This window comes from Macrotis lagotis, chromosome X (genome assembly GCF_037893015.1).
Source record: "Macrotis lagotis isolate mMagLag1 chromosome X, bilby.v1.9.chrom.fasta, whole genome shotgun sequence".
Lineage (NCBI taxonomy): Eukaryota > Metazoa > Chordata > Mammalia > Peramelemorphia > Peramelidae > Macrotis > Macrotis lagotis.
Window position 1 is genome coordinate 621,499,813 of NC_133666.1, and position 16,277 is coordinate 621,516,089.

Genomic DNA, 16,277 nt, shown 5'->3' on the forward strand with positions numbered 1-16,277 from the left:
TCTTTATAGAGGAGATAATCGTCTTCACAGGAATTGATAAAGTCATCAAGAGAGACTATTATGAGAAGAGAGGCATATTCAGGACAAGGATACATCCACATAGGTGGTGGGATGTCCTGCAAAGGAAACCAAGAAGGGCCAGTCATTTTCACTTAGAAGGCTTGTTGAGAAAATCTTGGTGAGTTCTAAAGTTTATCAAATTCTCTTGTAGCACACTTTCTGGGCTCACTCTCTCAATTCCCACATCGCTGGCAGGTTGAGTGCCTAGAGCAGCTACTACTTCTCCCTTTAGGGTTGGGGTGGGGAACAGTAACCCTAGGGGGTTGAGGAATCTAATAAGGAGAATTCGCAATGAAGAATTTCTTCAGATGATCTTTGCAAAGGCAAGGGACCCAAGTTTGTCTTGGACAAAGTCACTACTACATTGTAACACTTCCTCTGGGGCCACTTCTCCAACTACATTCACGTTGGCAGGTTGGGTTCCCAGAGAAAAGAGGTCTAGAAGTAACTAATGGATTGTAGTTTCTATGTTCTTTTTTTTTTTAGGTTTTTGGCAAGGCAAATGGGGTTAAGTGGCTTGCCCAAGGCCACACAGCTAAGTAATTATTAAGTGTCTGAGACCGGATTTGAACCCAGGTACTCCTGACTCCAAGGCCAGTGCTTTATCTACTATGCCACCTAGCCGCCCCTGGATTGTAGTTTCTAATATAATTACCCACAAACCTTCAATGATTTTTTCCACATTGGTTACTTTTCACTTGCCCTCTGGTTCTAGTAAGTTGGGCACAGTTCTCTTTTTGTGATTTCTAGTTACATGATATCCACATTCTTTTTTATCATGAATTTCAGTTATGCCAAATTTTTTTTACTTATCCTTGTTTTATTTTACAGGTTACTTTGTTTTGACACCTTACATTTTCTTCTATTTTTTTATAGACTTGGATATTTTTTATTGTCTTGTGGCAACATTAACTTCTGTTTGGTACATTTCCAATTTTCATGAAATCTGTTATTTGGGAAAGGTTTTGTACCATTTGTTTTATGCTGCTAATTCTTTCTGACTTTTTCCTTCAAAACCTACAATTCTTTTCTAATTCTTTCCCCTTGAGTACTCTTTCATTTATAATATAATTCTAAAATCTATTTAAAACCTTTCCTCCTTTCTCCTAGGAATTGTAATTGATTTTGTGGCCATGTTGTATTTTTTAGATTTTTACTTATAGATGTTTTATCCCTCTTCTCTGATTTTGTCTTAGGAGTGGCTGGCAACACAAAAAAACTATCATAGGAGTATTTTTTTTTGTTTCTTTGTTTTTCTTAATTAGCACTTTATGTTAAGGTTGGGCTCTGCATAATTTTGGAGGGAATGTTTTGGCTTTGACCCTGATCTGTATACTATGAGGTTTTCCAGTTATATGTTGTATTCTTCATAGATTACAGAGGCTGCTTAGGTGAAGTAACTGCAAACTTTCAGTAGGTTCGAAGTGGTCTGTTCCTGGTCCTCTAGGAACTTTTCATGTACTAGTCCCAGATTTAGGTTTGGGAAACACCTAGAACCTAGTAGACTGCTACTGTTCCTAGTCTGTCAGTTGGAAAGCTTTGCAGGTTCCCTATCCTGGTCATTTATTCTTTTTTTGTTTGTTTGTTTTGCTTTGTTCTGTTTTTTTTAAAAAAATTAATTTTTAATCCAGTTACATGAAAAAACAAGTTTCAACATACACTTCCAATTTCCAATTCCCTCCCACCTCACTCCACATTGAGAAAACTAGTTGATATAGGGTAAAAATATGATGTCATAAAAACATTCTAGTCACTTCTTATGTGAAATTATAGATATGGGTCTGGGATCAGAGCAACAGAGATGCTTATCCCTCTTCCATAATTTGTTTTTGTTTTTTTTGCAAGGCAATGGGGTTAAGTGGCTTGCCCAAGGCCACACAGCTAGGTAATTATTAAGTGTCTGAGGTCGGATTTGAACTCAAGTACTCCTTACTCCAGGGCCAGTGCTCTATCCACTGTACCACCTAGCTGTCTCCCTCTTCCATAATTTCTGTCCAAATCTATGAGCCAGATTTGTAATCTTGGGCTGGATTACCTGATATAGTTTTCCCTTTTATTCCTGATCACTAAAAGGTCTGGTGATCTTCTTAGATCTTTAAGTGTCTGAAAGTGTCTAAAGTGAAAAGAGTTAGGTTGTACTGCTTCTTCCCACTCCACAATCTTTTCTGGTCTCTCTATATCCAGTTCTGTGTTTACAGAAATTGGTGTTAGGGTTTCTATCCTCTACCTTACACTTTCTCTGCCTTTTCCTTAAAGATTGCAGGCCGTGTGAAGGCAAAGGGGAATGAACGCAAGCTATTACCAATCCTAAACTTCTTGATATTTGAAAGCCTTATACAGTTTTATTTTTGTTGTTGTGCTATTTTTCAGTTGTACTTATTTCAATAAATTATATGGGCTTTAAAAAAAGTAAATGAATGATAGTTGTGAATAAAACTGGAAAAGCCTAAAGATGGAAAGGAGGCTCAAAAAGTAGTTTTTAGTTTGTAGTAATCTGGGGGCATATTCAGGTCACAGCTCTAGGTCTCAAGACTGGCAGATTCAGTAGTTTAATCAAGTTGGAGGAAGAGAGGAAGTTACTGTTGTATTTGGATGGATATCTGGGGGTGGCTAGGTGATGTAGTGGATAAAGCACCGGCCCTGGAGTCAGGAGTACCTGGGTTCAAATCCAGTCTCAGACACTTAATAATTACCTAGCTGTGTGGCCTTGGGCAAGCCACTTAACCCCGTTTTCCTTGCAAAAACCTAAAAAAAATGGATATCTGGTGACTACAACAATGCTTGGTGAAAGTTAATCTCCTGACAGCTTCACTACCCTCAGCAGATTATAGAAAACATGGAAGGGACCAAGTGTGGGGCAACAGAACTGAGGGCCATGGTATGTGCCTTTAGCTCCCATTGGCTACTGTTTCTACTCTTGCCTCATCTCATTAGGATTCTCCATTCTTATTTTTCCTTTAGGGGCAGCTAGGTGGCGCAAGTGAACAGAGCACTGGCCCTGGAGTCAAGAGGACCTGAATTCAAATTCAAACACTTAAAAATCATCCAGCTGCGTGACCTTCGGCAAGTCACTTCACCCCATTTGTTACCTTGCAAAAACCAAATTTTTTAAAAAAAGAACAAATTTTCCTTTGATTGTAATTCATGCGTATTTCATTTCTAGTAATTTTTCTACTTTGCTTCATTCCATGAGTCTTTTCAGATTTTTTTGCATTTCCAAGTTATCCAACTTAATTGTTTTACAATATTCTATTATTTAACCACAATTTAATTTCTTTATTGTTGAAATTTTAAACTTCTTCCATCTTAAAAAAACCTATAACCCTGCTAGAAAAATTATTCGACAGACAGGTTTTTGTTATTTTTTGATCCTGTCAGGGTATTAACAGTATTATCCTAACACTGGAATTATTAGGTCAAAGAATATGATTATTTTTGTAACTTTGTAAGATCATACTGCTGTCCAGAAACATTGCATGAGGAATTCATGTATGCTTGATTTTCCATAACCCTGAAAGCATTAATTGGTTTTAATTTTTTTTCAAATAAATGGGTGCCAGATGGCATGTCCAAATTGTTCTCATTTATATCTTTGCTTATTAGTAATTTTTTTTATTCTAACAAATCAGAATGTACCTAATTGACTAGAGAATGATTTTCATTTTAGAATTGGAATTTCCTGAGTGTTAAAGTATAAAAATTTTCATTTTTTTGGCAATATTGTAATGGTATTCTCAATGTCCAAGGAAATCAATCATTTCCTTAAAGTATGCATGATATATAAGCTTCTGAGCAGTCTATTAAGTCTTTGACTTCTTTTATTTCTAATTACCAAACATATTTTCTAACATTTTGAATTGTTTTATTTTTGCCATTCTTCAATGCCCCCTTTTGCATGGAAACCATCAATATTCAAGCATACATGTATTTAACTTGGAGAATCTTATCAAGCTCTTCATAGAAATTCTTTACTGCCTCGTTTTCTGTAAGACTTAACATATAGGGGCGGCTAGGTGGTGCAGTGGATAGAGCACTGGCCTTGGGGTCAGGAGTACCTGAGTTCAAATCCGGCCTCAGACACTTAATAATTACCTAGCTGTGTGGCCTTGGGCAAGCCACTTAACCCCATTGCCTTGAAAAAAAAATCTAAAAAAAAAGAGTTGACATATAACCTATGACCATTTACCAATATTTGTCATGAGTGCTACAATTTAATGATGACCAAGAGCCTGTGAAACATTTCTTCATGCCTTTGGATGCAAGCTAAAACCAGTGAGTGATGCAAGCAATATGTTACAGGGGAAAGAACACTGAATCAAAAGAATCCAGATCAAAAGAATCTGTTTAAAATTTTAGCTGTTACAAAACAAGCTGTTGTGATCTGGGCAACTCATATGAACCCTTTGTGCCTCACCTGAGAAGTAAGGGAGTTGGATTAGATGACTCAATTTCCCTTTCAGCTCTGAATTGTGAACTCTGCAAACTTTAATTTACATCTCCAGGAAAATCTGGCAGTTCCCTATTCCTTTACTGCAATGTCCTTTTGTCTTATTTACAGTGAGAATTTGAGTTAATGTGATTTGATTCCTCCAGGTATACCTACTCTTAGGTCCTGGCAAAGATCACACACCAAGAATGCCAATAACCAAACCACTTACAGATAGTGGAAAAAATGGTGCAGTTCTAAGTACCCCTTGCCCCCGTTTCTAGCACCCAGTCAGCAGAGGACTGAAGGCCATTTGGCATTTTTCTTCAAGGGTTGCCACAGTGAAGTGACCGACCTCCTTTTCATACTTTGCTGGTAGGTCCTAGCATCCTCAAAGCCTTCCCAGCATGCTACCACCTGACAGAACTTGTTCTGGGCTGGCATAGCCTGCTAGAGCACCTGAAGTCACCTTCACACCATCATGGGGTACAAGAGCCATATTCTGAAGAGCTTTATCAGAGTCTGAAAACTGTCATTTATACAGTTCTCTAAAGGTCATAAATATGCCTTACACATTTCTTCATAACAATTCTCTGAGGTAGATACTATTATTATTCCCATTTTACAGATGAGGACCCTGAGGGTCTTCCAGAGTTCAAGTTTGGTACTCTATCTACCATGGTGCCCTAGCTGCTCTAAGCAATGTGTTCTCAGAACTTGAAATAATGCTTTATATGTTATAAACAGGTAAAAATACATTGGGACCATCACCTCCCTGGTTCTGGACACCAGGCCTCTCTTGGACACCAGGCCTCTCCTCATATTATGGTAAAAACTCCTTTCAACTTTGTAGTCCATTATAATACCTAAATCTTATGCTAGTGACTGATACATGGTAGAGTTAGTCCTACCTCCCCTAGTCCCCTCTTCTCTACAGGTCCCCAATTTTGGCAGTTGAAGTGGTCTTTTTGGGGCTGGTGATCCCACCACCTGTGGTGACTCCCCAAAGGATAAGATCAGGAAGAGAATTAGGAATCAGGAAACCCACAAAATTCACACACAAAACCCCCCCCAGACCTGTTTATTTCCTTGGAATGGGAGAGAAACACATAGAGAGGTCTTCTCAAAGCAACCTAATCAAACTGCTGCTTTAGAGCACATGTGGACCTCCTTTTTCCCCTCCTCAGCCTCCCTGCCCCCACTGCAGGCAGTCCCACAGTCCTACTTCCTTCCAGGAGTAGGAATTGGCCCTGGGTTGCCTAGTCCCAAGGTAGTTTCAAAGTAAGAATTCCCAAAGGCTGTGAGGATGTCACCCTAAGAACTTTGGCCTGCAGGTAAGGCCTGAATTAGAGTCCCAGCTCTGCTAACTTACTGGGTGACTTTGGCTTTTCCCTGCTCCAATACTGTTTTTCCTTTCTAAAAGATGAGGTTGGACTGGATGACCTCTAAGAGTCCATTCAACTGTACATACATTTATAAAAATCTTCACCAGACACAGGGGGACTCCTCTGCTCCCTCTTGGTTTCAATAAGCCTGAGGGAGAATGAGGGGGTAGGGATGGGGTAACTACTTCCAGAAGAGGACATTCCAAAAGAGTAACCAGCAGGGGTAAAGACCTAGGGAGAGCAGTGGGAAAAGCAGGGCACCATAGAGGTGGTGGTCCAGGACTCCTTGGGCTAGAGCGTTGAGGAATAGTTGCCAGCCCTCAGCAAGCGTCAGGGGTGCCTCTTGCAACTCACGCCACAGGAAAAGGCTGCCCAGAAGGGTGGCCCCTGGGCTCACCAGCACTAATAATACTGCATACAGAAGCCTAGGAAAGGGAAAAGAAGCAAGATCAGGGGATGAGATTTCCAGGAAGGAGGGGTTGCTATGGGAGGATAGGAGAATTCAAGGGCTCTGGGGGGGGGGGCAGGGGGAGGGAATCCAGGAGATGGGGAGTTCCCAAGTTGGGGGTCAGGCTTGTGGTGTAAAAGGCTTGTGGTGGTAGTAGAGAGAAAGTTGGAGCCAAATGATTGATGGCATATGCAGACCTGGGTCCACTGGGCTGGGTGAGGGCAGCAGCAGGCACCATGGTAACAGCAAGCAAGAAGCCCAGAGAAAAGTTGAAGAGGGAGATACAACCCAGCTGTATTGCCAGGTAGAGCAGGGCTAGGAGCTTCAGGGCCATCCATCCACTATCTGGGCCTCGGGGAGTGTTGCTCACTACCCTGAGGACAAGTAGACATAGTTTGGAGGTTTTAGGCCAATTATACTCACACAATCTCATCTCATCCCACCACATCTTCTCCCCCGCCCCATATTCCAACAGTGGATACTGTGAACCCCATCCCTCTAGAAGCTCACCTGTGGGTACTGTGAGGCAGGGCTAGGCCAGCCACATAGATGGCAAGCAGCGTGAGCACCACAGCCTCAGATTCAGCCACAGGGAAGTGTTGGGCAGCTACATGCTGGCCCATGACAGGCAGGATATATAAGGCCAAACCAGTGGCCTGAGAGATCAGCACAGGAGCCACAAGAGGGGTAAGGGCCACACCCCGGGCATCCTAGAAAGACACAAGGAATCAAAGGATGCTTAGGGGAGAGTCAAAGAGGTCAGATCACATGTTGGGAGTAGCAAGGAATCATAAGGGATCAGCATCACACTTTAGGGGAAAACGGAGAAGGGAAGTTACAGTAGAGGAACCACAAGGGAATTAGTATCAGGCTCCCAGGGCATCCCAGGGGAAGGATGTAACTGGATTATAAGAGGACAGGACACAAGAAAGATAGGCAAAGGGGAATGGCTGGGGAGAACAAGATGTCCTTCTCTTCAAGGTAACATTTCTAAGAACAATGTCAGGTTAGACCTAGTGTTTTTTCCACTCCCCCCACCTCCCTGGTTTTTCTTATCCCCTCACCTGTCCAACAGGTTGAGGAGGGCTGTGATTAGAACCTGACTGCTCCTCTGGGCCGAAGTCTGCCTTATTGAGCTTCACCCACAGTTCCAGGGCATGATCCAGTCAAGGGCAATGACAGAATTGGGGAGATCCTCCCTTCCCACCCCACCAGATCATGTGATTCTCATCTGCTGCTTTCCCTCTCCCTAGCTCACCTGGGAATACTCCCTTAGTCCCTAGGCAACTTCCCACTGCCACCTTTCCCCATCCCCAACACCCAGACACACAGGAAAGGATATCTTCAGACCAGGGATGAAAAGTAGGAAGCCTATGGCAGGCATGTAGAGACCAATGGAGACAAAACGTGACAGTGATGGCAAGAGATAGAAAAAGTAGGACTGGTGTAGTCGCTCAAGAAGATTGTTCAATTTGCGGAACATCCCCTCCAAGGTCCTGGGGAAGGAAGGTGGTCCGCTTATTCGGTCGCCCCCAAGGAAGTCCCCTCTGACACGGAGCCACAGCTCTTTGTGCCAAGGTAAGATTGAACTGAGGTGGATTTTTTAAAAGCTGCCAGAGAAACAGAGAGGCAGCAGGATGAAATGGGAGGAGCTTTGGGCCAGGGGGTGAAGGATTTGAATCCAGGGCCTGCTTGTGCCACAATCAGTTGCTCACTGCATTGTAGTTTTCTTGTCTGCAAAATGAAGGTTGGACTGGATTAGGAGTTCTTAACCTGGAGGTCTGTGACTTTGAGTATTAAATATTTTGAAAACTGCATGTCAGCATTGGTTTAATTTGTAATCCTGCTTTTTTTTAAAAAAAAATTATACATTTTAAAGCATCCTTCTGAGATGAGAGTCATAGCTTCACCAGAGGGTTCCAGGAACTGCAAAGTTGAGGATCCTCTGAAGATTCAAAGACTCTCTAAGGTCCCTCCAAGTTAAATCCTGAGTTATCTTTAAAATGCAGAAGCCCCTAAGGGGACTCCAATAAAAAAGGACTGGAAACCTTCTCAGGGATAGCTGGAATGCCCAGCTATGCCCTGAACCTGTATTCAGTGGAGAGGTAGGCTCTCTACTGCCTAATGCCAATCTCCCTTTCCACTTCATTTCACATTATTTCCCTCCATGCTCTGTCAGATTCTTCTCTATCCCTCAATTATACTCCTTTGCTCTCCCCCACCTTGGCTCCATGATTCCCATTCTTAATTCCTAATCAGTTTTTAAAAGTCCAACTCAAAAAAACTCTTTTAGGAAGCCTTCCCGGATTCCTTGCCCCTTTGTCCCTAAGTTAGTAATGACCTTATTGCTCGGACCTTATCCAGTATTTTGCCCTTATGCAATATAGTGCCCTAGAGTCATCTGTATGTATGCCTTACCTTCTTACTAGACTAGATGCTCTTATCTGAAACAGGGATCCTGTTTATTTCTTCCAGCTTTGAATTTATGACTCTGCATTTTTATTGGGTAGTTGTACTGAAGGAGGGAAAGATGAGGAGGAAGGACCAGACCATGTGACAAAAAAAGATAGGACAGACCTGTTCAGAGGGCTTTCATTCAGAGACAAGGGTAAGGACAATCTCTGTCCCAGGCTGAAAAGAGGAGACAAGAGGGGACAGTCTGGACCCAGAATTCCCTTCAGTTGTACGCCCATGCTGTGTGAGAGTATGGAAGGGAGCTAAAATAGCTGAGGTGGGGGGCAAAGGAACTCTTGAAGAAAGATGAAATTAGCCAGATACTAAAAAGCCATAATCAACAGGGAAAGGAAGGAAAGGATGAGTCTTGAAGTATAGTGGAAGAATTTCTTCATTAATTATTTTGCTGTAAGAAGGGTGCTTTGTAATATTTAGGATTTTAGACATGTCAACTATTATGAACTATTTACTATGAAGGTGCCTTAGTTATCTGGGTGAGAGAAAGGTTAACAGAAAGAAACCCTAAGACCAGCTGATCTTCTCTAGTTACCTATCCTCCTGAAGGAGTGCTGTCCATGTCAATCTTATTCCTTCCTAGCAACTTACTTGCCCACAGCAGTCATGTCGTATTTATACTGGCGGAAGCTGTTGATACCACGTAGGGTGATGGCTTCTACATGATAGCGCAGGAAAAGCCCATGGGGACCATGAGGGCGGCCAGAAGCCTGACGCAGGACCATGAGCATTAATGTCTGCAGTCCGTGAAGGGAGCCTCCAACAGATGCCCAATCTGAGTGTTGCAGCTGTGGAAGGAGCACAGGGATCAGTGGCCTAGAATGATAACCTGAGCTAGCTATGGGGAAGTACAGAGGTTTGGGGGTTACCAGTCAAATATGGGTACTATAGAGATAACCCATTGGGTCAGAAGGCTAGGATACCCCAATTTAGAAGCTGCATCTATAGCAAATCATAGAGGTTTAGGGGGTCTAGGTTACTTAGTACCCTACCCCACCCCACCTTGAGGATGTCCACTTTAGCCTAGGTCATTACAGTAGCCTGAGCATAAGGCATCTGGGTCTAAACATCCCTAGCATGAATACTGCTCCCAGTCCTAGAAATTACAGGGGAAACACAAGGATTCAGAGAGCCAAGGAGCTCCCACCAAGGGCACACTATATAACCTTGATGGTTTTGAAGAGACACAAAAGTGTTAAAGATGCCCACAGTAAATATAGTCTATCTGGAATATGGTGACTATGGGAGGGGTAAGGGAAAGCAGAGAGTCAGAAGGGCACAGTAATGATATACAGGGCCATGGGATCCAAGGACAGGGGAAGAAGGTAATCTGTGTAGGATGAAGTCTCCTACTCGGGATGAATTATCTGGTTGCTGTAGCTATAGGGAACAAAGGGAAGGAAAGGAGATGGGTTATACCAGGTCAGAAGGTGTTAGGGCAATGATAGAAAGCCAGGATATATTTCCACCCAGAAAATCTCATGTGGTCCTGACATCTATAGGAAGAAGGAGTAGGTGGAAGGAAGGACAGGACACCTCCCACCAGGAACACCCTTATCCGTGCCAGGTAGCTAAGTGGAGACCTTCCCCTGCAGTGTGCAAAGCAGAGTCTCCTTCTGGCAAAAGGCATGGAAGAGATTGAGAAGGTCCAGGTTAGGTAGCTGCCCATTCAAGCCCTCTACAGCCACATCTAGGCTGGTGATCACATCACTATTCAGCTCCAGGGCCACTGCTGCCTGGATGGCTCCAGCTCGGCCCCGAAGTGCAGATGACTGCATCCCTGCAGGGAAAGGGAGGGAAGAAAGGGATGTCAGCACAATGGGACTCAGATGTTAGACTACCTATAGCACCTGAGTAAGTCACCTAACCTCTGACCTCAAATGGCTCCTATGTTAAATGAAGGAGCCGAATGAACAATGAGAATTGTCCTAAAGTGGAATAACTTGTAGGCTGCCTTATCATAGGAGATCTTCAGTTGGAGCTTGGGGAATGCCTTCTAGGGATTAGAAAAAGGGACTTTTGCTCAGAGATGCATTGGATGACCCTGAGGTCCCTTCAAGTTCTGGGATTCTATAGTTCTATAGGGTTTTAAAGACTTAAGTTCCCCAGGGTAGGGTGAGGATAACATTTTTTACTATGATGTTGTGATAAGGGGAGCAAGAAGGTTATACTTGTGGACTTAACAAGATTGTTAAGGGAAGGGATCAGTGGGAGCCTTATATGAGATAAGGACTTGGAAGAGGAGATCCTACCAGTAATGTTGACATCATGGTAGGCTTCTAGCCAGGCCTCTGTGCCTAGTAAATCATGCTCCGTCACCAAGAAGATGATGTCCTTGGCCCAATAAATCTGACCTAGGCAGAAAGGGAGGGGAAGAAAGAAGAGATAGTAGGAGGAAATCAGTTACCCTCCAGGGTAAAGCTCATGGAGTCATTGCTGGTCCATACCCCAAAGGTCAGTCCCACTGGTTCAACTCCTTCCCTAAAGTCAGCCCTAGGAAGTTATCCCTGCTCACTTCCTTATCACCCTCCTCATTGCCCACACCCCTGTCCCCTTACTCCGGAAGTAAGCAGCCAAGGACAACAGCAGTCCTACTGCCTGGCCATTGAGTGTTCCAGGGCTGGAGGGCACAATGAGCACCAGTGACTCAGTGCTGGCTGCCCTTGGAGCTCGCAGGATCCCATACACGTTGGTACCTGACACCATCTGCAGAGGCATTAACACAGGTCATTGTGTGGAAAAACAGATACATAATGACACAAATTATCTTACTCAAAACCAACACTGTTACTGCTCTATTTTCCCCGTTAGAACCCTGATTACCCATACCTTTTTCTCCCCTTATAGCGATCTCCATCCTCTCCAAATGGCCCATACTATGTTCCCTTGTATCTCCTCTGAGTGGCCCCCTCCATTCCTCTAACGGTGCCTTTTGAACCCATAATAGCACTAAATTTCAAATGGACTACAAAGTCTCTCTTCTATCTCCTCTAAGTGGTTCATCTGTTCCTCCCATCATATCCCTTCTATTCTCCTAAATTGACCCCACTGTGTTCCCTCCATCCTCCAAGTGGCCCCTGCAGTACATATCGCTCGTGGGTCTCATCAGGGAAGGGCAATGTCCGGGAGAAACTCTGACTATAAACTTCCAGTCCCACAGAACGCATGGTCCGCTCCAGCCAGGCCACAGGCAAGCTTCTGGTTAGGAGAAGAGAGGAGTTTGTCAGATATCCACAGACAAGATCTACAGACAGAGTAGATCCTTGAGTATTCCCTCTAAGAAGAACCCTCTAAATCTGCCCTCTGAAAGAAACCCATGGCTGCATAACAATTGAATAGGGGATCTTCTATAAGATCCAAACAGTTATCTATCTGATCTGCTACTCACCCTGTTTTCCTGCGTTGTGCAATGAACTCTCTGGCATAGCTGAGGGCATGTTCTCCACCCTCAAACTGCTCCTCTACCATAGTGGAACCCATAGCATTCTCGGATATGTATGTATTCTGGGTCAGTGGTGAAAAGGCCAGGCCCAGGAACCAGGTCACACCAGCCATATAACTTATCACACTAGGGAAGAAACAGGTTAGGGATACTGAGACCTTGGCAACCAGTTATCACACAGCTCACTGTGAGGAATGACATTCCTGCCAATTTTTTCTCCAAGGTTTCTTTCATAACATTCACCTTGTAAGTGCCAAATCCAAGGAGTTTATCCTTCTAAAACTTGGGGATGGAGAGGAGGGGAAGGGAAGCCCACATCTAATATATAACAGCTTTCTGGGGGGAGTCACTCTTTCCTGCCTTTGCTCCCCCTTCAACTCCCAGGGACTGAAAAACCTGGGTTTGGGAGGCAGAGGAAGAAGTGGAAGACTATGGCTAATGATATTTCTTTTGGGTCAGCATCTCTTACATGCAAATATATGGTGTGTATGTCTAATTCCAGGTAAAGGAAGGCAGGGAGGAGTGAAGATGAGACTCTGGATACGACCAAGGACAGGAAGGGGAATGATGAGGAGTCAGAAAGAAGGGAGTTATTGAATGATTGAGGATTGAGCAGGGTAAAACCCTCACCAGAGTGGACTGTTTAGGCGTAAGAGCAACTTAGCCAAGGCCCGACGCCGGTGTGAATCCAACAGGAGCCCCATAGCTAGGGGATGAAGTGAACCTGGGAAATGGAATTGGATGAGTATAATCAGAATTTCCCACCACCCTGAGTTTCCCTGACTCTCTCATTTATCATCACTCTTACACCCTCAACAAGAATGTCTTTCTACCCCCATCCCAATACAACTTGCCCAACTAATTCTATTCAATGACTCATACATTGAGTCACACAGTCAGACATAATCACAATCAGATATAATCAGTCACACACACAATAATGCCAGAGTTGGAAGGAGGTCAAGTTCATCCTTCTCATCTTACACATGAGGAAACTGAGACTCAGAGAGGTGAAGGAATTCACCAAAGACCACACAATTAATAATGGCATGGCCAGGACTTGACCTGATCTTCTAATTCCAAGACCAGGGCTCTTGCCACAATACCAAGCACATTGTGACACACCCAAATTTAGATCAGATAGATACAATTTCCCATCTCCACACACGTAGCATCTTCCCCTTCAAGATTTATGGGTACAGATCATATATACAATCATGTAAAGTTAGGCACATGGTTCCCAGAGAGTGATCTCCTTTAAGATTTCCCAGCACACAAAATCACACACATACACCCAAGCATTCAGTGTCACACCTAGCATGTTCTGCTACAGGATCTGCCAGAATATACAAACCCATGCCCACATGAAAAATTTTACATGTGGAACATCCTTCCCCTTCAAAATCAGGCTCTACATGAAATCACATACATGATCACATACAATCTCACACTCCTGCAGGATCTTGGGGGACCAAACATGTGAGCATGCACAGGAGAGTGTGAGTGTGTGTGTGTGTGAGAGAGAGACATAGACAGAAAGACACACACACACACAAAATCTCACACCCACTCTCCTGCAGCATCTGCGGAATGGGGCTTATGAGCATGTGCAGGTGTGCCCGTGACATACGAACATACCATCTCACACCCAGAGCATCCTCTCCTGCGAGCTTTGCAGACCCGGTCCAGACAGACAGACAGACACACACACACACAGTCAAACAAAAACTCACACCCCAGAACATCCTCCCCAGCAGGATCTGCGGAGAGGGGTCTGTGAGCATGCGCAGGTTATAGAGAGATGCTTGACACACAAACACAATCTCCCACCCAGAGCCTCCTCTCCTGCAGGGTCTGTGGAGAGGGGCTTGTGAGCATGCGCAGGTGTGCCCGTGACATACGAACACACCATCTCACACCCAGAGCATCGTCTCCTGCGAGCTTTGCAGACCTGGTCCAGACAGACACACACACACACACACACACACACACACACACAAACACACACAATCTCACACCCACTCTCCTGCAGCATCTGCGGAATGGGGCTTATGAGCATGTGCAGGTGTGCCCGTGACATACGAACATACCATCTCACACCCAGAGCATCCTCTCCTGCGAGCTTTGCAGACCCGGTCCAGACAGACAGACAGACACACACACACACACACACAGTCAAACAAAAACTCACACCCCAGAACATCCTCCCCAGCAGGATCTGCGGAGAGGGGTCTGTGAGCATGCGCAGGTTATAGAGAGATGCTTGACACACAAACACAATCTCCCACCCAGAGCCTCCTCTCCTGCAGGGTCTGCGGAGAGGGGCTTGTGAGCATGCGCAGGTGTGCCCATGACATACGAACACACCATCTCACACCCAGAGCATCCTCTCCTGCGAGCTTTGCAGACCCGGTCCAGACAGACACACACACACACACACACACACACACACACACACAATCTCACACCCACTCTCCTGCAGCATCTGCGAATGGGGCTTATGAGCATGTGCAGGTGTGCCCGTGACATACGAACATACCATCTCACACCCAGAGCATCCTCTCCTGCGAGCTTTGCAGACCTGGTCCAGACAGACACACACACACACACACCACAGCCATCCTTTACTGCAAGCTCGGTGAGCATGGGAACGTGTGAGCATGCGCAGGTTCTAGAGAGACAGGGACAGAGGGCCGGACAGACAGACAGAACCTCACGCCCGCAGCATCCCCTCCTGCCAGAGCTGCAGGGACGCGCATGTGAGCATGCGCAGGGGTGCGCCAGGCAGGAGAGGAGCGAGATGGGGATCACACAGACAGACAGACACACTGACACAGCACGAGAGCGCACGCCCGCTCTCGGGCACGAGCACCCTCCCTCGCCAGACCCGCCCGCACGCGCATTCCCATCCACGGCCCCCACAGCCTCGCACCCGCAGCTTCAGCCACCTCCTCACGCAGGGCAGGTTCTGCCAGACAGACGCACAGACACACAGACACACACACAGACACACACTGAATGAAGGAGGAGGGCCGAGAGACGCACCCTCACCGCCCCCAGCCCAGCTCACAGCAGCCTCGGCTTCTCGCGCACCAGCCTCCGGACACACCCACTTCCGCTCAGGACTCGCTCACTTCCGAACCGCGCGCTGAGCATTCTGGGAGTTGTAGTTTCTGAAGGAGACGAGACGGCGGGGGAGGCGCCCCCTGCCTCCCTCCCTCCGGCTGCTCGGCCGGGACCTCCTCCAGGCCTCGCTCCGCCTCCTCTTCTCCACCTCGGCTCCATCCTTCCGCAGCCGCCCGAGTTATCTCCCTAGAGGCATTCTTTTATAAAGGGCACTGCCCACCCTTCACCACGGGGCTCCCGCCGTTTCCCCAGGCTCCTCCGGCCGAACTGACCTTGTCATTGATCCTGAAGCATAACGGGCCCTATCCCAGGCCCGCGCATCTGCACCGTCCATGCTTGGCATTCTTGCAGCCTGCTTCTCTTCAACCCTGATCTTCCCTCCTCCTCTCCACATCACCAAGTACCTGACAGGTGGTGACAACCCTCCTCCCCTCGCCTCACCCCAGCTGCAACTCTGAGCTCCCAGAGGGCAGAGGCCACTTTCGTTATGTCCCCAGTATCCGGCCGCAGTGTCCAGCCAAGGCACAATGTTGTTCTTTTTTTTTTTAAAGGTTTCTGCAAGGCAAATGGGGTTCAGTGGCTTAGTCCCTCCTCCCCATCAATTAGAGTGTGGCCTTCTCAGTCGGGCATCCAGATCCCATCCAGATCCCTTGGGCTCAGCATGGGCTTCCTGCTTCTCTCACTCTGATCACTGACATCCAGGACGGTGACTCCCCTCACTCAAGACTAGAATGGATCCCTCACCCCCAGATCCATCTGTTTATCAGAATCCCTCTCTTCCTCCAATTTTTAGTTTAGGTGCCATCTCCTCCTAGGGCTTTGCACACGCAGAGCACTTTGTTGGACCTCTTCTCTACCCTTCTTCCCTTCTCCCACAGATCAAGAGAGCAGGATAAATAGAACTTTTGCTCAGGGACTGAA

General features: G+C 45.7%; 1 protein-coding gene across 3 annotated transcripts; it reads right to left on the minus strand.

Annotated features, from left to right (window-relative positions):
- Positions 1 to 657: 657 nt before the first annotated feature.
- Positions 658 to 15,363, minus strand: GPAA1 (glycosylphosphatidylinositol anchor attachment 1). 3 transcript variants are annotated; one of them, XM_074203102.1, is made up of 13 exons: positions 15,282 to 15,305; positions 12,861 to 12,954; positions 12,177 to 12,356; positions 11,875 to 11,986; positions 11,347 to 11,494; positions 11,041 to 11,142; positions 10,372 to 10,568; positions 9,380 to 9,576; positions 7,662 to 7,815; positions 7,384 to 7,476; positions 6,830 to 7,029; positions 6,517 to 6,693; positions 658 to 6,296 (listed from the first exon to the last, which is right to left on the minus strand). In XM_074203102.1, exons 2-13 carry the CDS (start codon positions 12,932 to 12,934, stop codon positions 6,053 to 6,055), a joined length of 1,878 nt encoding a protein of 625 aa, XP_074059203.1. In that variant the 5' UTR covers positions 12,935 to 12,954; positions 15,282 to 15,305; the 3' UTR covers positions 658 to 6,052. The 3 variants fall into 3 exon arrangements, with proteins under 3 accessions (XP_074059203.1, XP_074059202.1, XP_074059201.1); XM_074203101.1 differs by having other exon boundaries at positions 659 to 6,296; positions 15,301 to 15,363; XM_074203100.1 differs by having other exon boundaries at positions 659 to 6,296; positions 15,276 to 15,339.
- Between the last annotated feature and the right edge of the window lie 914 nt (positions 15,364 to 16,277).

Coding starts and splice junctions, on each gene's coding strand:
- GPAA1 (XM_074203102.1), bottom strand. CDS start 12,934: ATGGGGCTCCTGTTGGATTCACACCGGCGTCGGGCCTTGGCTAAGTTG. Junction 11,987..12,176: donor GCACAACGCAGGAAAACAGG/GTGAGTAGCAGA, acceptor TCTCCTAACCAG/AAGCTTGCCTGTGGCCTGGC. Junction 6,694..6,829: donor CTGCCTCACAGTACCCACAG/GTGAGCTTCTAG, acceptor ACTTGTCCTCAG/GGTAGTGAGCAACACTCCCC.